The sequence below is a fragment of the Hemiscyllium ocellatum genome, chromosome 5 (assembly GCF_020745735.1).
Source record: "Hemiscyllium ocellatum isolate sHemOce1 chromosome 5, sHemOce1.pat.X.cur, whole genome shotgun sequence".
In the NCBI taxonomy this organism is placed as follows: domain Eukaryota; kingdom Metazoa; phylum Chordata; class Chondrichthyes; order Orectolobiformes; family Hemiscylliidae; genus Hemiscyllium; species Hemiscyllium ocellatum.
In genome coordinates this window covers 66,531,837-66,555,994 of record NC_083405.1, presented here as the reverse complement: position 1 = coordinate 66,555,994, position 24,158 = coordinate 66,531,837, and the positions used below count along the sequence as shown (strand labels likewise).

Below are 24,158 nucleotides of genomic sequence, written 5' to 3'. Positions count from 1 at the left end.
AAACTCTCCTCAAAAGGTGTTGGAAGCAAAGTTTTTGACTCATTTCACGGCAGAGGTAGATAACTTCCTGATCAGCAGCAGGGTGAAAGGTTATCAGGGATAGGCCGGAGATTGGAGTAGTTAGATCAACCATTGCCTTACTGAACGACAGTGCAGGCTGGCTTACCCCCTTGAGTAATTTCTATGTTTGCATGGTCATTAGTAACATGTGCGTTGTTGATAAAACGTTTTTCTCACAAGATAATTTCTCTAAATTTGAAAAAAAAACTTCTGCTATTCAAATAGCTCTTGTCATAAAGGTGCATACGTACAAAACAGCTGTGGGGTCGCCAATTAATGAACAATTTGCTAAACATTCAATGACCATAATCTGGCAGCAATCAATTACCTCTGGAGAAATTGGGAGAAAATTGATGGGACACAAAAGGCAGCTTATAAGAATATTAATTCCACAATCTAGATTTCAAAACAGCAAAAGCCATACGCAATCACATTTCTCACGCTGCTCTCGCAGGAAACATAATTATATATTTATTTATTTATAAACGGATCGCTTTGGATGTTTTTGAGTTAAAGGGATTGAAGGGTGAGACTGTCGTCATCATCTTCGAAAAGGGGGATTCGTGCCTATATTTTAATGGCTTTTCAGTGCCACGAGGAATTCTGTAAAACAAAAGGTCAACTTATAATCAAAGATGAATCTTTTTACTGCATTTAACAATTCCCGCTGCATGTTAATTAGTATTTACTAGTGCTTCCTTGGTAACTACAAACTTGGGCAGGCCAAAGGTATGTAAAAATATTCAAAAGTGCATAATTCCTTGAATGTATAAACATTCAACCATTTTTTTAGAATGTTTGATTATGTGCATTTTGGTGTTTGTGCTTGTGTTTAAACATTTTGCCATAAACCTTAATTATTTGCATCAGTGTTTACTGTGGAGAACGACATGGGAGTTATAGAATGTGGGGAAATAGATGGTGACATCTTGAAAAATGTCCATATTACAGAGGAAGTGGTGGTGGATGTCTAAAAATATATAAAGATGTATAAATCCCCAGGGCCTGATCAGGTGTACCCTAGAACTCTGTGGAAAGCTCGAGAAGTGATTGCTGGGCCCCTTGATGAGATTTTTGTATCATCAATAGTCACAGATGAGGAACTATAGACCGGTGAGCCCGACATCGTTGTTGGCAAGTAGCTGGAGGAAATCCCGAGGTACAGGATTTACATGTATTTGGAAAGGCAAGAACTGATTAGGGATAGTCAGTGTAGCTTTGTGTGTGGGAAATCAAGTCTTACTGATGTGATTGAGTTTTTTGAAGATGTAACGAAGAGGACTGATGAGGGAAGAGTGGTGGACATGATTCAAATGGACTTCAGTAAAGTGTTCGACAAGGGTTCCTCATGGTAGACTGTTTAGCAAGGTGGGATCACATTGAATCCAGGAACAAACTAGTCATTTGCATACAGAACTGGCTCGAAGGTAGAAGACGGAGGGTAGTGGTGGAGGGTTGTTTTTCAGACTGGAGGCCTGTGACTAGTGGAGTGCTACAAGGATCGGAGCTGGGTCCACTGCTTTTCGTCATTTATAGAAATGATTTGGATGTAAACATAGGAGGTATAGTTAGTAAATTTGTAGATGACACCAAAGTTGGAGGTGTAGTGGACAGTGAAGAAGGTTACCTCAGATTACAACAGGATCTTGATCAGATGGGCCAATGGGCTGAGAAGTGGCAGGTGGAGTTTAATTTAGATGAATGTGAGATGCTGCATTTTGGAAAGGCAAATCAGAGCAACACTAATACACTTAATAGTAAGGTCCTGGGAAGTGTTGCTAAACAAAGAGACCCATGGAGTGGAGTGGAGGTTCACAGCTCCTTGAAAGTGGAGTCGCAGTTAGATAGGATCGTGAAGAAGGTTGTTGGTATGCTTGCCTTTAGTGGTCAGAACATTGAATATAGAAGTTGGGAGGTCAAGTTGCAGCTGTATAGGACATTGGTTAGGCCACTTTTGGAATATTTGTATACAATCCTGGTCTCCCTCCCATAGCAAGGATGTTGCCAAGATTGGAGGGTTTGAGCTGTAGAGAGAGGCTGAATAGGCCAGGGCTGTTTTCTCTGGAGCGTCAGAGGCTGAGGGGTGACCTTGTAGAGGTTTATAAAATCATGAGGGGCACGAATAGGATAAATAGACAAGGTCCAAGGTCTCCATTGTGGGGGAGTCCAGAACTAGAGGGCATTGGTTTAGGGTGAGAGGGGAAAAATTTTCAAGGGTTGTAAGGGACAACTTTTTCATGTCGAGGGTGGTGCGTGTATGGAATGAGCTGCCACAGGAAGTGGTGAAGGTTGGTACAATTACTACATATAAAAACCATCTGGATGGGTGTATGAATAAGAAGGGTTCAGAGGGATATGGGCCAAGTGCTGGCAAATGGGACTAGATTAATTTAGGATATCTGGTTGGCATGGACGAGTTGGACTGAAGGGTCTGTTTCCGTGCTGTATATCATTCAAGAAAGGGAAAAAGTCAAAAACCAATGCACGTTATTGCATCTTCTTTTTACATTCGTCTTCTCAGTGAGAGAGAAATCTTAAGACGGGCATGACTTAAATTGAGTTTAATGGTTTATTCAGACTGAAACACTGACAATGCCTTAGCACTATGTCTGGCCTTTGAGATCTCCAGAAAACCCTGTACAAATGGAATTTAGCTTTTCTAGCAGCAGATGGCGATGTTGATCTTTGGAAAATTCATTCGTGATGGAACACAGATTTTGTCAGTTCCTCAAGTGCTCCAGCATTTCCACATTATAAGGTGAACTTCAGTTGTGCTACATGTAACATTCACATGATAAGGTGCTGGTACTGGTTTGTTTTAATTGCAAAGATATATACCTTATTCCAGTCATGAGAAAGCAAACATTGAAACTTGACATTCCCTGCTGTTGCAAAAACAAAGGCATTTCCTACTCATGCAGGAACCTATTTATATAAATTTGACTCACTGAGAGATTTTGATAACTGAGGCCTCCATTATATGTCAGGGCAGAAAGACTTTAGACTGTGGTCTTTCCTCACTGTGACTTGGCAGAAAATGTCCCAAGCTTTAGTGTGCCCCTCAGCACATGCTCCTGAGTCAAAAGTGTGGTGCTGGATCCGAGGAGCAGGAGAATCGAAATCATGGAATGCGCCAGTCTGCAATACTCTGCCGAGGTCAACTCTTTCCACTGGAAGACTAAAGGGCATCTTTCACTGAGTTGATGGTCCTCCAGGCGCAGTCAATGATTGTCTTGGTATGTGCCCCATGGGATAGGCAGTAGAACACAGCGTCCTGCGTTATGGAGTTGCTCAGGATAAACCTCAATAAGAACCACTGCATCTCCCTCCAGAGCTTCTTTGTAAAAGTCTGTTCCAGAAGGAGATGTGTGACAGTCTCTTCATCAACACAGCCACTTCAAGGGCAGTTAGTGGTAGTGCACAGTGACAGGGTTTACATGAAGGATCTGACTAGCAATGTCCTTTTTACCAGCGGTGTGTTGGAAAGCTCTGGCAATGAGGACTTCTGCCAAATAGTTCTGACAGTCTGCTCAGGGAATGACTAAACAGGACCCACCCTCTCCTTTGTATGCCGGATCTCGAGGACATTATGTGCTGACCACTGCCTCGTGGACTTGTGGTCACAGGTGTTTACTTTTTTGAATTTTTCCATGAGGGACAGGTGATATGGAGCAATCCGAGTGCCTAGAACATTCCGCAGCAGAGAGGCCATTTCAATGCTCTGTCACACTTGGGACAGGGAGAACCTCAGTACGCAGTAACACTTGGTGTTTGCGTACCAAGGGTCTACGCACAGCTTGATGCAGCCACACATAAAGGTCATGATTTGGAGACGCTGGTGTAGGAATGGGGTGGACAAAGTTAAAAACCACACAACACCAGGCTATAGTCCAACAGCTTTATTTGGAAGCACATGCGTTTGGAGCGCAGCCAAATAAACCTGTTGGACTATAACCTGGTGTCGTGTGGCTTTTAACTTTGTACACATAATGGATGAGAGCACCATTGGGTATATCCTCCCCCTTCTTTATCTGGAGCTTTGTACATGGTGTTCCTGTGGACATGGTCCATCCTCAACCCCAGCTGAAGTGGAAGATTGAAGTGGGTGACAGCAGCGATGCAGGTTTGAGGAAATGGGCCAGATCTGCATCACATACAACACCAAGAGTTTCTCCCACCTGAGGATCAGGGTTTTACTCACCATCTGCCCAGTTTCTGCCTCACCTTGGCAATATGTTCCTCCCAGGTTTTAGTGCAGGCCCTGGCCCCTCTGAACATATTCCCAGCAGCTTCAGATAATCTGGCCCGACGGTAAAGGAGATAAAGGATCAGTCGGCCCAGTTCCCAAAGAACATGGCCTTGGTCTTGCCTCGATTTGACATTGTTATTTCAAAAGTAACAATTGTTTTCAAGTCAGTCAGAAGCTTTTCAATAGCAGCTTGAGCCAGTGACAATGGTCCCCAGCTGCCAACCATCTTTCAAGTAAGTTGATCAATCCTCACTATGTACCTTCAGCAATGTGAGCACATTGTAATGTAAAGGCAGCCGATGTCATCAAGTGTGTTGCTCTCCTGGTACTGCATCCTTTGCTTCTATGTCAATCACAAACTCAATTATTAAAGTTGATGACTTACCCACATACACGTTCTGCAGGTGGATGAAATAACCTTGAAATGTTGGACTTGTTAGTTTCTTTGACATTCCATTGTCTTTTACCTGTATAACCAGGTATATTTGGGCAACTGAAGAAAGGAAAATAATAAAATTAATAAATAGTATTGCTGCTGAATGAATTGGTGGAAATAAAATCAAATTAAACTGATTAACACTGTAACCCCCCCTCCAGTTTGGAAATGTATTGCTTGCAAACACTATTTGTCAAAAAGCTTTTGAGCAAACCCAAACATTCCCTTGATGCCACAGCACTATGTTAATACAATGCTTTGGGAGTGGGCACTTACAGAAGTTAAAGAATTTCCATCACTGCTTTCTGATGTTTTATTTGTTTTATGTCTTAGGTAAATATATATTTCCATGGTTCTTTTCAGTTCAAACCCTTGTGATTAGACGTAGTGTAATACAAAAAATTCCAAAATTCAGAAATGATCTTACTCCCACTGGAGAAGTTACACTGCAGTTTAGAATGATTAGAATTCCTAGAGCCATTTAGCCCAACAAGTCCACACCAACTTTCCAAGGAAAAACTAAGCTAGATTCATTCCCTTACATATATCCCTGACTAATGCACCTAACACTATGGACAATTTAGGCTGGCCAATTCATCTGACCTGCTGGAGAAAGCCCACACAGACCCAGGGAGAATGTGCAAACTCCACACAGACAGTAGCCCAAGGCAGGGATTGAACCCAGATTTCTGATGCCATGAAGCAGCAGTGCTAATTGTGGGTGGCATGGTGGCACAGCGCCAGTGACCCGGGTTCAATTCCTGCCTCAGGCGACTCTCTGTGTGGAGTTTGCACATTTTCCCCATGTCTGTGTGGGTTTCCTCCAGATGATCTGGTTTCCTCCCGCAATCTAAAAGTGTGCAGGTTAGGTGAATTGGCCATGCTAAATTGCCCGTAGTGTTAGGTGTAGGGGAATGGGTCTAGGTGGGGTGGACTTGTTGGGACTGTTTCCACACTGTAAGTAATCTAATCATGCCACAGAGCTGTAAACTGAATAATTTATCATTCATTAGATTTCTAAAAAGTTTTAGCATGATTAGAACCACATTCGTCAAGGAAACAATGTCAATAATAATTAGACTCCTAGTTAATACTTCATTAAATAAAGTTATAATTTCTACATTCCACTCTTAGCTTTTTCCTATTCTTTCAGTCCCTTAGACTATAGCCATGACATGTCCCAGGCAAACAGAATTATTGTTTGACTAACTGCTTGATCCTTTTCAACTATAATTATTTCAGTGCTTAAAGATTTAACAGTACAATGGTGTAACACAATAGTATTATCAAGTAAAGGAAACTTCTCTTGCCCTGAACCAGGGTATTTCTACACATACGTACTAGGATGTATCTGTATGTCGTGGCTTTTCAGTTCGTGGTACAGTGAAGGGGGTAAATTCAGCATAAGGATTATCTTTATTCTCTAGATTATTACCACCAACAGAACCACTGCCAATTAAAAAAGTGAAAGAAAAGTTAGTTCCAGCACACTATCAGGAGAATACTCTGCAATCTGTGTGCAATGAAGTTTCTCACCTGTACAGTGGGATTTGATGAATTTTGGGGAAAAGGCTTGTACTGTAAAACATTGCATTAGGGTTATTTCTGTAGAATCATATTAACAGCAGTCTCTTAAACAGCTTTGCCCCCATAACTTATCACGATGTAAGGGTTAAGTGTTTTTATTTAATCAACCTGCTCAGAGGTGGGACTTGAAACCAGACCTCTGGCCCAGGGGTATGGACACTACCACTGCACCAGCTGTCAGCCTACAATATTAGGATTTCTTATTATTTAACCTTTTTTTTCTAATCAACCCGCTCAGAAATATTATTACACACCTTTGGACCAGGTAGAGCTTGAACCCAGGCCTCACAGTTCAGGGTAGCACCACAAGAGGGCCTACAATGTGAGGGTTCATTGATTGTTTTAAATTTAAGCACATACCTCCTATGTGCACAAATAACAACCAATTTCCATAATATGAATGCCATTTTCTTGCAAATACTTGCTGCTCGAATCATGCGCAAGAGATTGGTTTAACAATTGAGGTAAAAAGGCTCATTTTAATAGAAGGCCAAAAGAGAATTACTCACAAGTTGATTGGTTTAGCTGCAGCACTGAAGGGTCGAGACTGACTTTTGTCCCAGTGTCCGTGTCCACCTACAGCCTAGAAGAAGGGTAAATAACAAAATAAACTCTCATGGCATACAGATAAGCTTTTAGCAATGTATATATTACAGAACGGAAATACACAATGCATCTTCTTCAGCAGCACATTTGTCACACTAATCATAAAGTCATACAGTCATAGATTTGATTTAAGTTATTTATTGACACATGTACCTAAGTACAGTGAAAAGCAGTACAGGCAAATCACCGTAAGCAAGGATATACAAATCATAGTGTGAAAACAAAATTTGGGATAGAGTAAGGCATACAGGTTACACTGCACAGGACGTGTGCTAGACAAGATCGCCATTATTTCAAATTAGAGAGTCCATTCATCAGTCTAATAATGGCCAGGTAGAAGCTGTTCTTGAACTTGCTGGTGCCTGTGTTCAAGTTTCTGTATCTTCTGCCTGATGGAAGAGATTGTAGGAGATTTTTACCGAGGTGAGATGGGTCCTTGATGTTGTTGGGGTAAAAAACGAGGTCTGCAGATGCTGGAGATCACAGTTGAAAATGTGTTGCTGGTTAAAGCACAGCAGGTCAGGCAGCATCCAAGGAATAGGAAATTCGACGTTTCGGGCATAAGCCCTTCATCAGGAATGAGGAGAGAGTGCCAGGCAGGCTAGGCTTTCTGCGGCAATGAAATGTGTTAATGGAGTCCATTGGTGGGAGGTTGGATTGCGTGATGGTCTGGGCTGCGCACACAATCTTCTATAGTGTCTTATGATCCTAGGCAGAGCAGTTACTGTACCAGGTCATCATGTACCTGGAAAGTATGCTTTCAGTGGTGCATTTGTAGAAGTTGGTGAGGGTCCTTATGGACATGCCAAACTTCCTGAGCTGCCTGAGAAAGAAGAGTGTTGTTGTGCCTTCCTGACCATCATATCTGTATGGGAAGTCCAGGACAGCTTGTCCGCTATCATCACATGACGCTCTCCATCCTTTGAACTTCAGATCCATTGCTGTAGATGGGAGCGTGTTCTCTTCCTTTCTTTCTGAAGTCAATGATCAGTTCATTAGTTTGGCCAACGTTGAGAGAGACATTGCACCTCTATCTCCCCTATGTATTTTGACTATGTAGATATCCTTCCTGCTATGATGTTGTCATCATGGAACTTGTGGATGGTACTCATTTGGAATTTGGCAACACAGTCTTAGGTGTACTTGGAGTACAGTAGTGGGGCTGAGGACGGAACCTTGGGGGTTCCATTGTTGAATGTTATTGTGGAGGAGATGCAGTTACCGAACTACACTGATTGCGTTCTGTGGGTCACAAAGCTGAGGGTCTGGTTGCAGAGAGCAGAGCCAGACCAAGGTCACAGAGTTTTAAGGTCAGTTTGGAGGGAGTAATGGTGTTGAAGGCAGAGCTGTAGTCAACAAACAGGAGTCAGATGTATGTGTCCTTGTTGTTCAGATGTTCCAGGAGCGAGTGCAGGGTTCGGGATATGATATCCATTGTGGACCTGTTACATCAGCGGGCAAATTGCAGGGGACAGAGGCAGACTGAGAGACTGGAGTCAATGTGGGCTATGACCAACCTTTCGAAGCACTTCTTGTTTTTGGAGGTTGGAGCCATAGCACAGAAACAGACCCTTCGGTCCAACTTGTCCATGCTGACCTGATATCCTAAATTAATCTTGTCCTATTTGCCAGCATTTAGTGCATATCCCTCAAAACCCTTTTTATTCATGCATCTATCCAGATGCCTTTTAAATGTTGTAATTTACCAGCCTCCACCACTTCCTCTGGCAACTCATTCCATACATGCACCACCCTCTGCATGAAAACATTGCTCCTTAGGTCCCTTTTAAACCTTTCCCCTCTCACTTTAAACCATTGCCCTCTAGTTTTAGACTCCCCCACCCTAAGAAAAAGACCTTGACTATTCACCCTGTCCATGCCCCTCATGATTTTATAAACCTCTCTAAGGTCATCCCTCAGCTTCTGACGCTCCTGAGAAAATAGCCCCAGCTTATTCAGCCACTCCTCATAGCTCAAATCCTCCAACCCCAGAAAAGTCCTTGTAAATCCTTTCTGAACCCTGTCAAGTTCAACAATGTTTTTCTTATAGCAGGGGGACCAGAACGAATACAGTATTCTGAAGTGACGTAGCCAATGACTTTACAGCCACAACATGACCTCCTAACTCCAATACTCAATGCATTGACCAATAAGGGCAAGCATACCAAACTCTTTATTCACTACCCTGCTGCCTGCAACTCCACCTCCAAGGTCTCTTTGTTCAGCAACACTCCCTAGGACCTTAACATTAAATGTATAAGTCCTGCTCTGATTTACTTTCCCAAAATGCAACAGCCCGCATGTGTCTAAATTAAACTCCATCTGCCACTCCTCAGCCCATCGGCCCATCTAGTCAATGTCTTGTTGTACTCTGAGGTAACCTTTTTCATTGTTCACTATACGACCGATTTTGGTGTCATCTGCAAACTTAATAAATGTACTTTCTATATGTACATTCAAATCATTTATATAAAATTCAAAAATCAGTGGACCCAGCACCGATTCTTGCTGGTCACAGACCTCGAGTCTGAAAAACAAGCCTCTGCCAAACACCCTCTGTCTCCTACCTTCAAGCCAATTTTGTATCAGTTGCAACTACTTTGAATTTGGCAGCCCAATTAAATTGTTAAGTAAAAACAAAATAGATTTATATTTAATTTGATGCTTGTACAACTAATCAATCCTAAATGTGCCATAGATATTGAGAAGTGGCTGACGTCTGTGACTCCAAACGCAATCACACTCCAACACATGTTTATTTCTTTTAAAAGATGCTATACTTTGAGAATGAAAAAAAAACATATATAAGATTGATCAACTGTTTTTCAACTTCATCCTAACATCCTTCACAATGTGTTTAACAATACTATAAGTATCACATCAGCTGAAGGGAAGACCTAGCTATAGAACTTTAATCCCTAGTAATAAGGTCGTTCATCCAGGAACCTTGCCTCCTGCAGTGATTGAATTAAACAGAAATGTCGATAAACATGCTCAGAGAATGTCATAACTTTCTTACAAATACCATCAAGAGGAACGAGACAGAGGAATTCAACTTGTTTAAACTAAACTGAACTTCTGGGATTCTGGATTAGTGGTGCTGGAAGAGCACAGCAGTTCAGGCAGCATCCAAGGTGGAGCGAAATCGACGTTTCGGGCAAAAGCCCTTCATCAGGAATAAAGGCAGATAGACTGAAGCGTGGAGAGATAAGCTAGAGGAGGGTGGGGGTGGGGAGAAAGTAGCATAGAGTACAATGGGTGAGTGGGGGAGGGGATGAAGGTGATAGGTCAGGGAGGAGAGGGTGGAGTGGATAGGTGGAAAAGGAGATAGGCAGGTAGGACAAGTGCAGACAAGTCATAGGGACAGTCCTGAGATGGAAGTTTGGAACTAGGGTGAGGTGGGGAAGGGGAAATGAGGAAACTGTTGAAGTCCACATTGATGCCCTGGGGTTGAAGTGTTTTGAGGCGGAAGATGAGGCGTTCTTCCTCCAGGCGTCTGGTGATGAGGGAGCGGTGGTGAAGGAGGCCCAGGACCTCCATGTCCTTGGCAGAGTGGGAGGGGGAGTTGAAAGGTTGGGCCACGGGGCGGTGTGGTTGATTGGTGCGGGTGTGCTGGAGATGTTCCCTAAAGTGCTCTGCTAGGAGGTGCCCAGTCTCCCCAATGTAGAGGAGACCGCTTCGGGAGCAATGGATATAATAAATGGTATTAGTGGATTAGACGACTTACAGTGCGGAAACAGGCCTTTCGGCCCAACAAGTCCACACCGACCCGCCGAAGTGCAACCCACCTATCCCCCTACATTTACCCCTTCACCTAACACTACGGGCAATTTAGCATGGCCAATTCCCCTGACCTGCACATCTTTGGACTGTGGGAGGAAAACGGAGCACCTGGAGGAAACCCACGCAGACACGGGGAGAATGTGCAAACTCCGCACAGTCAGTCGCCTGAGTCGGGGATTGAACCTGGGTCTCTGGTGCTGTGAGGTAGCAGTGCTAACCACTGTGCCACCGTGCTGCCCACTGCCACCATGCCACCCACAGTGCAGGTAAAACTTTGATGGATGTGGAAGGCTTCTTTAGGGCCTTGGATAGAGGTGAGGGAGGAGGTGTGGGTGCAGGTTTTACAGTTCCTGCAGTGGCAGGGGAAAGTGCCAGGATGGGAGGGTGAGTTGTAGGGATATCTATCATTCAGACAGAAGTAGAGAAATACACACTGCATTTCACTGTTTTCCGCTCTGTGGCATAAACCTCTCTTAATCGACTTGCCAAATAATTGCTATAAATTCTTGAACTCCTAAATTCTGTGAACAAAACTCCCAGCCTACTCTGCTTATTGACTTTTGCATTTTCAAAGAACATTTCCGACTCAATTTTCTACCAAAATTTCACGCTGCTCAGTGCACCAGACCAACATTCTGCTAGACACCCCACCACAACCCTGCACAGCCCTGCCCTAACACCACCCCTTTCAATAGTGCCTAGTTAAGGACTCAGCAACATGTAAGTCAGCTGCTCAGATAGCCAGCTCTCAAACCATCCATTGAAGATAGCCACAAGGCCATTTCTCGCTGTCTCCATGTGCCTCTAGCTATTCAGCTCTGATAGGAGCATCAATCAAATACAGTTTAACACAATCACTGGCATGCTTCCCATACACAAGTTTGCCCACAAACAGAGAGGGGTGGGACAGAGTTGGCAGGGACATAGTGTCCCTTCAACCCCTTTACCTAACAGAGCAGATGGTGCTGCCTGTGATGAGAATTGAAGATCTGGAATTGTTGAGAACATTCAGACTAATGGCATGCTTGTGTTGCAGGTCCTTCTCGTTACAGGTGCGTGATTACAGACCTCCTGTGTTTGACATGCTCTCCTCTCCTTCGCCTTTGCTTTTTCCATCAGTTTCCCCATCAACACGTGGGACCAGTTGAGTCACATGTGAGCTGTCAATGGCACCCTGCATTGAAGAGATGGCCTCCTGGATGCAATGGTGGATGGTATACTAGAAGGTGCTGAATACTCTACTGCTTGAGATTAGATATATCCAGTTATCTAATGTTTAATGGCACTGACTTTACTGGCCACTGGAACGCCATCCTGTTTTGAGGCAACAAGTGATGTTGACCAAAGTTGTTAAGCTCTATAACCGCCTGCTTGGTGAATGTGAAACATCTCTGGCATTGTTCCGTGCTCAGGCAGAAATGTACTAAGTTGTTCCAGAAAAGACATAGTAATGGAAGGATGGAAGAGCTTCACTCCTCCATTGTTACTGATTCTGCAGCTCCAGACTCAGTGTGACCACAATCTCCGTCTTTCTTGCATTCTTGAACAATGAAATCTTTTGACCTACCTGAATGGGACAGCTCAGGAGTGTAATGAAATTTGGTGATATTGGTATGGCTTCAATGACACTCAAGGAGATCAACCCTATTCAGGACAAGCAGCCTGTCTGATTGGTATCCCATCCAACACCGTAAACATTCCCACCTCTCTCCCCTCAATAGGGGAGGTGATGACCTAATGATATTATCATTGGGCTGTTAATCCAAAGACACAGGAATGTCCTGGGGATGAATCCTGCCAATAATGCAGATGGTGGAATCTGAAGTCAACCAAATAACACTGGCATTAAGAGTCTAAGGATGAACACAAATCCATTGCTAATTGTCAGACTAACCCATCCTGTTCACTAATGTCTCTTAGGAAACTGCCATCTTTATCTGGTATAGCCCACGTGTGACTCCCCAGACCCGCAGCAATTGGTTGACTCGTGACTACCCACTGGGCAAGTAGGGATGGGCAATAAATGCTGGCCAAATGGTGATGCCCTCATCCTATGAATGAATAAGAAAAATCAGTGTGCAGTGATAAGTGTGCCTCATATCAAAATTGCATTGTGTCAACTTGTTGAAGGTGACTCATGACCAAGTTCCCAAGGGCAGTCAGGGATGGGCAACATGTTCTTGGCATCTTTCCATTCAAGAGAGATGATAGACATGCAGCAAACAATTGTGGGTGGTGTGGGTGAGGCATATCTGGATTGGGTTCATCTTAACTGATGGCCATGAATTCCAATCCTTGACAAGCAGGTCCTGCCGCAAGTGATACACATGAAGCAGCCAACATTGCAGGTTGTTGTTTTGGGAGCTCTGCTTTTGAACTCATTGACAGGCTTCTGAAAACATTTGACTATGCAGCAACAACATTTGCAATAGCAGAAATAACTCAAAAGCATAGCATATGCAAGTTGAACATTTGGTCCTTTAAATAACAATCTTGGTTGGCTGTGTCTTATGCAGCTGACAGCTGCTTAGTTCATCCGCACTGTCAAGGTTTCAGAGATGTGTATCGCATCAGCAACAACAGCTGATTTCTGTCACGATCCAACCTCGTTCTTCAAGAAGCTTACAACCTTTTTGTACACTATACCATCCAGATAAGATAAGGAATTTATTACGATATGAAATCACTTTGGGTACTAAACCTGCTAGTAGTTTGACAGCCGATCAGTGAATTTTCATTTGATATTTTGGAATAAAACTGTCTTAGGAACAATCTTTCGTTACAGGATTAACACCTGGACATGCAATCAATTAACAAGCTTTTCAAAGACCACCATGGTGGTTGGTTAGTTTAAATTTACTTATTTAACTAATCTTCGAATCAAATGTTAGTATCCACAATGGTGACCTAAACTGCAATGTCGCCAATAAAAACCCAAATGCTTTATTAATGTCCTTCAGGAAAGGAACTGCAATGTTGTCTTTGTCTGGTCTGACTGATATGGAAATCCAACCCAAGCAATGTGCTGAATACTTAACTGCCCTTCATTGTATCGGGGTTTCACCATGACTTTGCTACATGAGATAGATTCAGATCAGAGTGAATAGCGAAAAACTGGACATCCATGAAGCGCTGTTTGTTATCAGCAACAGCATAATTGTAATTCATCAAGATTGGCAATCTCATGACTCAGTATATCCTTCACTTTACTGTTACCAGCAAGTTAGGGTGATCATATCTGATTCAATGAAGGGTGTATGACCAACATTCCAGGAGCAACACTGGGCATAGTTCAGAATGAAGTGTCAACCTGGTGAAGCTACAGGTGGATGCTAAACCTTGGAAGCAGCATATACTATGGTCAGAGCTAAAGGAATCCACAACCAATGGATCAAATCAAAGTATTGCTATTCTGCCACATGCAGTCATGAACATTGGTGAGCATTTGAATAACGAATGTATGGCGAAGGCTTCATGCACATCGCCATTCTTAATGAAGGGGAGGGGAGGAAAGCAACATGTGAATATAAAATCTGATTGAAGATTTGTAGCTCGGGTATCCGTTGTTGTGAATCTGCTCGCCGAGCTGGAAGTTTTTGCTGCAAACGTTTCGTTCCCTGGCTAGGGAACATCATCAGTGCTGTTGGAGCCTCGTGTGAAGCGCTTCACACGAGGCTCCAACAGCACTGATGATGTTCCCTAGCCAGGGAACGAAACGTTTGCAGCAAAAACTTCCAGCTCGGCGAGCAGAACCACAACAACATGTGAATATGACAAACAAGGATAAATGAGCCGAGTAGATGATGCACTCTTGATCTGACTTCTTCCTATGGGAAATCCATTACATATTCAAGATTATGCTACTCAGGTTTCAAGACCTGCATACTATCATGGGGTGCAACATTCATTTTGGTTTTCTACTTTTTACATTTATCATAGTCATGGCATTCTTCATTATAATATGGCTAAATGGGTAATGGCCTAAAATACTAGGCCCAACATAAAACTGGCTCAACAGTTTCTGTAAGAAAGGCCTGACAGAATGCAAAGAGGCCAAAGTGACCACAATCAAAAGCAAAAAAAATCTGTCTTCCATATTGAACAGAACTACTCATCAATAACAGAAGGGAGAGACATTATGTTTCCGTATTCTCCAGTTTTAGAGAAACCCCTTGCCACCATGGAGTAATCATATCTTGGAAAGGAGTTGGGTACATCTGAATGACCTTGCCAAATCTCGTTAGGTGCTGTGACCCCTGCCCTATGACCCCATTGGATGAAGTCAGAGAACATTCCAGAGGACTCAGAAAGGGAGATAAGAAGGGAGACCTGGCGGCCATTCCCTCAGTTTAGACTTGGTTGGCAAAGACTCCATGTGAGACCCACCTTTGAGTTAAAACTCTAGGAGACCCGTTGACACAGCTCAGAGAATCGGATCCTGAAACCCTAACAAGTTCACAAGAGTGTGTAGTATATGTGTTTTTCAGGCAGTCAGCCTAATTTGGAGAAGTTAGCATAATTTGTACAGAGCTGTTTTTGTTAACCTGCGAGTTTGAACTGTAGTCCTCTGTATCAAAGGAGTATATGAGCAAATGCATTTTATGAGTAATAAACTGGTCAACGTGTCTGCACAGAATATTTCACAGGCAACAAAATAAATGATAGCCCACATTTTCCAATCGAGGTCAGAACCCCATGTCCAGATGTTGCAGAGCAGGGGCTGGCTGGATTTCACATGGTGGGGGGTCAACTGGACAATGTATAGGCTGGTGTCAATGTTTGAGTCATGTTGAGTGTTAGTAGGATTCACCATGTGAGGAGTGGTCACTGTGAGTGGGGGAGTTTCAGTGTGAATGATGGAGATCAGAGTGAGTGATGGAGGACAGTGTGAGTGATGTGGAGTCAGTGTGAGTGATGGAGGTTAGTGTGAGTGATGGAGGTCAGAGAGAGTGATGTGGGGTCAGTGTGAGTGATGTGGGTCAGTGTGAGTAATGTGGGGTCAGTGTGAATGATGTGGGGTCAGTGCGAGTGATGGAGGTCAGTGAGAGTAATGCGGGGTGAGTGTGAATGATGTGGGGTCAGTGTGAGTTTTGGAGGTCAGTGAGAGTGATGCGGGGTGAGTGTGAGTGATGTGGGGTCAGTGTGAGTGATGTGGGGTCAGTGTGAATGATGGAGGCCAGTGTGAGTGATGTGGGGTCAGTCTGAGTGATGCGAGGTCAGTGAGAGTGATGTGGGTCAGTGTGAATGATAGAGTTCAGTGTGAGTGATGGAGGTCAGTGTGCGTGATGTGAGATCAGTGAGAGTGATGCGAGGTTTGTGAGAGTGATCGACGTCAGTGAGAGTGATGTGGGGACAGTGAGAGTGATGGAGGTCAGTGAGAGTGATGGACAGTTAGTGGGAGTGATAGATGTCAGTGTGAGTGATGGTGGTCTGTGTGTGTGATGTGGGGTCAGTGTGAGTGATGGAGGTCAGTGTGAGTGATGGAGGTCAGTGTGTGTGATAGAGGTCAGTGTGAGTGATAGATGTCAGTGTGAGTGATGGAGGTCAGTGTGTGTGATAGAGGTCAGTGTGAGTGATGCGGGGTCAGTGTGAGTGATGTGGGGCCAGTGTGAGTGATGGAGGACAGTGTGAGTGATGCGGGGTCAGTGTGTGATCGAGGTCATGTGAGTGATGTGGCGACAATTGAGTGATGTGGCGTCAGTGTGAGTGATGTGGGGTCAGTGTGAGTGATGTGGGGTCAATGTGAGTGATGTGGGGTCAGTGTGAGTGATGGAGGCCAGTGTGAGTGATGTGGGGTTAGTGTGAGTGATGTGGGGTCAGTGTGAGTGATGTGGGGTCAATGTGAGTGAGAGAGTTCAGTGTGAGTGATGGAGGTCAGTGAGAGTGATGTGGGATCAGTGTGAGTAACAGAGTTCAGTGTGAGAGATGGAGGGCAGTGTGTGTGATGCGAGGTCAGTGAGAGTGATGCAAGGTTTGTGAAAGTGATTGAGGTCAGCGAGAGTGATGCGGGGATAGTGTGAGTGATGGAGGTCAGTGAGAGTGATGGAGAGTTAGTGGGGGTGATAGTTGTCAGTGTGAGTGATGGTGGTCAGTGTGTGTGATGTGGGGTCAGTGTGAGTGATATGGGGTCAGTGTGAGTGATGTGGGGTCAATGTGAGTGATGGAGGTCAGTGAGAGTGATGTGGGGTCAGTGTGAGTGACGTGGGGTCAGCGTGAGTGATGGAGGTCAGTGAGAGTGATGTGGAGTCAGTGTGAGCGATGTGGGGTCAGTGAGAGTGATGTGGGGCCAGTGTGAGTGATGGAGGACAGTGTGTGTGATGCGGGGTCAGTGTGTGATCGAGGTCATGTGAGTGATGTGGCGACAATTGAGTGATGTGGCGTCAGTGTGAGTGATGTGGGGTCAGTGTGAGTGATGTGGGGTCAATGTGAGTGATGTGGGGTCAGTGTGAGTGATGGAGGCCAGTGTGAGTGATGTGGGGTTAGTGTGAGTGATGTGGAGTCAGTGAGAGTGATGTGGGGTCAGTGTGAATGATCGAGGTCAGTGAATGATAGAGGTCAGTGTGAGTGATGTGGGGTCAGTGTGAGTGATGTGGGGTCAATGTGAGTGAGAGAGTTCAGTGTGAGTGATGGAGGTCAGTGAGAGTGATGTGGGATCAGTGTGAGTAACAGAGTTCAGTGTGAGAGATGGAGGGCAGTGTGTGTGATGCGAGGTCAGTGAGAGTGATGCAAGGTTTGTGAGAGTGATTGAGGTCAGCGAGAGTGATGCGGGGTCAGTGTGAGTGACGTGGGGTCAGCGTGAGTGATGGAGGTCAGTGAGAGTGATGTGGAGTCAGTGTGAGCGATGTGGGGTCAGTGAGAGTGATGTGGAGTCAGTGTGAGTGATGTGGGGTCAGTGAGAGTGATGTGGGTCAGTGTGAGTGATGTGGGGTCAATGTGAGTGATGGAGGTCAGTGAGAGTGATGCGGGGTGAGTGTGAGTGATGTGGGGTCAGTGTGAGTGATGTGGGGTCAGTGTGAATGTTGGAGGCCAGTGTGAGTGATGTGGGGTCAGTCTGAGTGATGCGAGGTCAGTGAGAGTGATGTGGGTCAGTGTGAATGATAGAGTTCAGCGTGAGTGATGGAGGTCAGTGTGCGTGATGTGAGATCAGTGAGAGTGATGCGAGGTTTGTGAGAGTGATCGACGTCAGTGAGAGTGATGTGGGGACAGTGAGAGTGATGGAGGTCAGTGAGAGTGATGGACAGTTAGTGGGAGTGATAGATGTCAGTGTGAGTGATGGTGGTCTGTGTGTGTGATGTGGGGTCAGTGTGAGTGATGGAGGTCAGTGTGTGTGATAGAGGTCAGTGTGAGTGATAGATATCAGTGTGAGTGATGGAGGTCAGTGTGTGTGATAGAGGTCAGTGTGAGTGATGCGGGGTCAGTGTGAGTGATGTGGGGCCAGTGTGAGTGATGGAGGACAGTGTGAGTGATGCGGGGTCAGTGTGAGTGATCGAGGTCATGTGAGTGATGTGGCGACAATTGAGTGATGTGGCGTCAGTGTGAGTGATGTGGGGTCAATGTGAGTGATGTGGGGTCAGTGTGAGTGATGTGGGGTCAGTGTGAGTGATGGAGGCCAGTGTGAGTGATGTGGGGTTAGTGTGAGTGATGTGGAGTCAGTGAGAGTGACGTGGGGTCAGTGTGAATGATCGAGGTCAGTGAATGATAGAGGTCAGTGTGAGTGATGTGGGGTCAGTGTGAGTGATGTGGGGTCAATGTGAGTGATTGAGGTCAGTGTGAGTGATGGGGGGTCAGTGTGAGTGATGGAGGCCAGTGTGAATGATGTGGGGTCAGTGTGAGTGATGCAAGGTCAGTGAGAGTGATGTGGGTCAGTGTGAGTGAGAGAGTTCAGTGTGAGTGATGGAGGTCAGTGAGAGTGATGTGGGATCAGTGTGAGTAACAGAGTTCAGTGTGAGAGATGGAGGGCAGTGTGTGTGATGCGAGGTCAGTGAGAGTGATGCAAGGTTTGTGAGAGTGATTGAGGTCAGCGAGAGTGATGCGGGGATAGTGTGAGTGATGGAGGTCAGTGAGAGTGATGGAGAGTTAGTGGGGGTGATAGATGTCAGTGTGAGTGATGGTGGTCAGTGTGTGTGATGTGGGGTCAGTGTGAGTGATATGGGGTCAGTGTGAGTGATGTGGGGTCAATGTGAGTGATGGAGGTCAGTGAGAGTGATGTGGGGTCAGTGTGAGTGATGTGGGGTCAGCGTGAGTGATGGAGGTCAGTGAGAGTGATGTGGAGTCAGTGTGAGCGATGTGGGGTCAGTGAGAGTGATGTGGAGTCAGTGTGAGTGATGTGGGGTCAGTGAGAGTGATGTGGGTCAGTGTGAGTGATCGAGGTCAATGTGATTGGTGTGGGGTCAATGTTATTGATGTGGGGTCAATGTGAGTAATGTGGGGTCAGTTTGAGTGATTGAGGACAGTGTGAGTGATGCAAGGTCAGTGTGTGTGATGTGGGGTCAGTGTAAGTGATATGGGGTCAGTGTGAGTGATGTGGGGTCAATGTGAGTGATGGAGGTCAGTGAGAGTGATGTGGGGTCAGTGTGAGTGATGTGGGGTCAGCGTGAGTGATGGAGGTCAGTGAGAGTGATGTGGAGTCAGTGTGAGCGATGTGGGGTCAGTGAGAGTGATGTGGGGTCAGTGAGAGTGATGTGGAGTCAGTGTGAGTGATGTGGGGTCAGTGAGAGTGATGTGGGCCAGTGTGAGTGATCGAGGTCAATGTGATTGGTGTGGGGTCAATGTTATTGATGTGGGGTCAATGTGAGTAATGTGGGGTCAGTTTGAGTGATTGAGGACAGTGTGAGTGATGCAAGGTCAGTGTGAGTGATGTGAGGTCAGTGTGAGTGATGTGGGGTCAGTGAGAGTGATGGAAGTCAGTGTGTGTGATGCGATGTCAGTGAGAGTGATGCGAGGTCAGTGAGAGTGATGTGGGGTCAGTGTGAGTGATACAAGGTCAGTAGGAGTGATGGAGGTCAGTAAGAGGTATGGAGGTCAGTATGAAAGATGTGAGGTCAGTGTGAGTATTGGAGGTCAGTGTGAGTGTTGTGAGGTCAGTCTGAGTGATGGAGGTCAGTGAGAGTGATGTAAGGTCAGTGTGAGTGATGTGGGGTCAGTGTGAGTGATGTGGGGTCAGTGTGAGTGATGTGGGGTCAGTGTGAGTGATGCAAGGTCAGTAGGAGTGGTGGAGGTCTGTAAGAGGTTTGGAGGTCAGTGTGAATGATTTGAGGTCATTGTGAGTGTTGGAGGACAGTGTGAGTGATGTGGGGTTAGTGTGAGTAATGGAGGTCAGTGTGATAGGTGTGGGGTCAATGTAATTGATGTGGGGTCAATGTAATTGATGTGGGGTCAGTATGAGAGTTGGAAGACAGTTTGAGTGATGTGGGTTCAGTGTGAGAGGTATGAGGTCATTGTGAGTGATGTGGGGTCAGTGTGAGTGATGTGGGGTCAGTGTGAGTGATGGAGGTCAGTGAGAGTGATGTGGAGTCAATGTGAGTAATGTGGGGTCAGTGAGAGTGATGTGGGTCAGTGTGAGTGATCGAGGTCAATGTGATTGGTGTAGGGTCAACGTTATTGAGGTGGGGTCACTGTGAGTGATGTGGGGTCAGTTTGAGTGATTGAGGACAGTGTGAGTAATGCAAGGTCAGTGAGAGTGATTTGAGGTCAGTGTGAGGGATGTGGGGTCATGAGAGGGATGTGGGGTCAATGTGATTGATGGCGGACAGAGTGGGTGATGTGGGGTCAGTGTGAGTGATGGAGGTCAGTGTGTGTGATGGAGGTCAGTGTGTGTGATGCGAGGTCAGTGAGAGTGATGCGAGGTCAGTGAGGGTGAAGCGAGGTCAGTGAGAGTGATGTGGGTCAGTGTGAGTGATGGAGGCCAGCGTGAGTGATGTGGGGTCAGTGTGAGTGATGTGGGGTCAATGTGAGTGATTGAGGTCAGTGCGAGTGATGTGGGGTCAGTGTGAGTGATGTGGGGTCAATGTGAGTGATTGAGGTCAGTGTGAGTGATGTGGGGTCAGTGTGAGTGATGGAGGCCAGTGTGAGTGATGTGGGGTCAGTGTGAGTGATGGAGGTCAGTGTGTGTGATGCGAGGTCAGTGAGAGTGATGGAGGGTTAGTGGGAGTGATAGATGTCAGTGTGAGTGATAGTGGTCAGTGTGTGTGATGTTGGGTCAGTATGAGTGATGTGGGGTCAGTGTGAGTGATGTGGGGTCAATGTGAGTGATTGAGGTCAGTGTGAGTGATGTGGGGTCAGTGTGAGTGATGGAGGTCAGTGTGAGTGATGTGTGGTCAGTGTGAGTGAGATGGAATCAGTGTGAGTGATGGAGGTCAGTGTGAGTGTTGTGTGGTCAGTGTGAGTGATCAAGGTCAGTGTGAGTGATGGACGTCAGTGGGACTTATGTGGGGTTAGTGTGAGTGATGAGGGGTCAGTGAGAGTGATGTGGGGTCAATATGAGTGATGGAGGTCAGTGTGAGTGATGTGTGGTCAGTGTGAGTGAACGAGGTCAGTGTGAATGATGTGAGGTCAGTGTGAGTGTTGGAGGTCAGTGTGAGTGATGTGGGTCAGTGTGAGTGATCGAGGTCAATATGATTGGTGTGGGGTCAATGTGAGTAATGTGGGATCAGTTTGAGTGATTGAGGACAGTGTGACTGATGCAAGGTCAGTGAGAGTGATTTGAGGTCAGTGTGAGGGATGTGGGGTCATGAGAGTGATGTGGGGTCAATGTGATTGCTGGAGGACAGTGTGAGTGATGTGGGGTCAGTGTGAGAGATGGAGGTCAGTGTGTGTGATGGAGGTCAGTTTCTGTGATGCGAGGTCAGTGAGAGTGATGTGCGGTCAGTGAGAGTGATGCGAGGTTAGTGCGAGGGATGTGGGGTCAGTGTGAGTGATGTGGGGTCAGTGTGAGTGATGAGGGGTCAGTGAGAGTGATGAAGGTTCAGTGGGAGTGATGGAGGTCAGTGGGAGTGATGGAGTTCAGTGTGTGTGATACGAGGTCAGTGAGAGTGATGCGAGGTCAGTGAGAGGGATGTGGGGTCAGTGTGAGTGATGTGGGGTCAGTGTGAGTGATGGAGGTCAGTGTGAGTAATGTGGGGTCAGTGTAAGTAATGTGGGGACAGTGTGAGTGATGGAGTTCAGTGAGAGTGATGTGAGGTCAGTGTGAGTGATGTGTGGTCAGTGTGAGTGAGGTGGGGTCAGTGTGAGTGATGGAGGTCAGTGAGAGTGATGTGGGATCAGTGTGAATGATGGAGGTCAGTGGGACTTACGCGGGGTCAGTGTGAGTGATGAGGGGTCAGTGAGAATGATGTGGGGTCAATATTAGTGATGGAGTTCAGTGAGAGTGATGTGAGGTCAGTGTGAGTGATGTGTGGTCAGTGTGAGTGAGGTGGGGTCAGTGTGAGTGATGGAGGTCAGTGAGAGTGATGTGGGATCAGTGTGAATGATGGAGGTCAGTGGGACTTACGCGGGGTCAGTGTGAGTGATGAGGGGTCAGTGAGAATGATGTGGGGTCAATATTAGTGATGGAGGTCAGTGAGAGTGATGTGAGGTCAGTGAGAGTGATGTGGGTCAGTGTGAGTGATGGAGGCCAGCGTGAGTGATGTGGGGTCAGTGTGAGTGATGTGGGGTCAATGTGAGTGATTGAGGTCAATGTGATTGATGTGGGGTCTATGTGAGTAATGTGGGGTCAGTGTGAGTATTGGAGGACAGTGTGAGTGATGCAAGGTCAGTGAGAGTGATGTGAGGTCAGTGTGAGTGATGTGGGATCAGTGTGAGTGATGCAAGGTCAGTAGGAGTAATGGAGGTCAGTAAGAGGTATGGAGACCAGTGTGAATGATGTGAGGTCAGTGTGAGTGATGCGAGATCAGTGAGAGTAATGTGGGGTCAGTGTGAGTGATGAAGGTCAGTGTGAGTAATGTGGGGTCAGTGTGAGTGATGGAGGTCAGTGTGAGTAATGTGGGATCAGTGTGAGTGATGTGTGGTCAGTGTGAGTGATGAAGGTCAGTGTGAGTAATGCGAGGTCAGTGAGAGTGATGCGAGGTCAGTGAGAGTGATGCGAGGTCAATGAGAGGGATGTGAGGTCAATGTGAGTGATGTGAGGTCAGTGTGAATGATGAAGGTTCAGTGGGAGTGATGGAGTTCAGTGTGTGTGATACGAGGTCAGTGAGAGTGATGCGAGGTCAGTGAGAGTGATGTGGGTCAGTGTGAGTGATGGAGGCCAGCGTGAGTGATGTGGGGTCAGTGTGAGTGATGTGGGGTCAATGTGAGTGATTGAGGTCAGTGCGAGTGATGTGGGGTCAGTGTGAGTGATGTGGGGTCAATGTGAGTGATTGAGGTCAGTGTGAGTGATGTGGGGTCAGTGTGAGTGATGGAGGCCAGTGTGAGTGATGTGGGGTCAGTGTGAGTGATGGAGGTCAGTGAGAGTGATGGAGGTCAGTGTGTGTGATGCGAGGTCAGTGAGAGTGATGGAGGGTTAGTGGGAGTGATAGATGTCAGTGTGAGTGATAGTGGTCAGTGTGTGTGATGTTGGGTCAGTATGAGTGATGTGGGGTCAGTGTGAGTGATGTGGGGTCAATGTGAGTGATTGAGGTCAGTGTGAGTGATGTGTGGTCAGTGTGAGTGAACGAGGTCAGTGTGAATGATGTGAGGTCAGTGTGAGTGTTGGAGGTCAGTGTGAGTGATGTGGGTCAGTGTGAGTGATCGAGGTCAATATGATTGGTGTGGGGTCAATGTGAGTAATGTGGGATCAGTTTGAGTGATTGAGGACAGTGTGACTGATGCAAGGTCAGTGAGAGTGATTTGAGGTCAGTGTGAGGGATGTGGGGTCATGAGAGTGATGTGGGGTCAATGTGATTGCTGGAGGACAGTGTGAGTGATGTGGGGTCAGTGTGAGAGATGGAGGTCAGTGTGTGTGATGGAGGTCAGTTTCTGTGATGCGAGGTCAGTGAGAGTGATGTGCGGTCAGTGAGAGTGATGCGAGGTTAGTGCGAGGGATGTGGGGTCAGTGTGAGTGATGTGGGGTCAGTGTGAGTGATGAGGGGTCAGTGAGAGTGATGAAGGTTCAGTGGGAGTGATGGAGGTCAGTGGGAGTGATGGAGTTCAGTGTGTGTGATACGAGGTCAGTGAGAGTGATGCGAGGTCAGTGAGAGGGATGTGGGGTCAGTGTGAGTGATGTGGGGTCAGTGTGAGTGATGGAGGTCAGTGTGAGTAATGTGGGGTCAGTGTAAGTAATGTGGGGACAGTGTGAGTGATGGAGTTCAGTGAGAGTGATGTGAGGTCAGTGTGAGTGATGTGTGGTCAGTGTGAGTGAGGTGGGGTCAGTGTGAGTGATGGAGGTCAGTGAGAGTGATGTGGGATCAGTGTGAATGATGGAGGTCAGTGGGACTTACGCGGGGTCAGTGTGAGTGATGAGGG

At 46.2% G+C, this 24,158-nt stretch overlaps 1 protein-coding gene across 1 annotated transcript in view; it reads right to left on the bottom strand.

Annotated features, from left to right (window-relative positions):
• Positions 1 to 517: 517 nt before the first annotated feature.
• The window catches only part of LOC132816062 (protein SPMIP7), a 51,564-nt gene continuing 27,923 nt past the window's right edge, over positions 518 to 24,158 (bottom strand). Inside the window, exons 5-9 of the mRNA XM_060825485.1 lie at positions 6,842 to 6,915; positions 6,282 to 6,323; positions 6,087 to 6,194; positions 4,695 to 4,802; positions 518 to 663 (exon numbers count right to left, since the gene is read on the bottom strand). Coding sequence (XP_060681468.1) covers positions 540 to 663; positions 4,695 to 4,802; positions 6,087 to 6,194; positions 6,282 to 6,323; positions 6,842 to 6,915 — 456 coding nt within the window. The 3' untranslated portion in view covers positions 518 to 539. The remainder of the gene's footprint in view (positions 664 to 4,694; positions 4,803 to 6,086; positions 6,195 to 6,281; positions 6,324 to 6,841; positions 6,916 to 24,158) is intronic.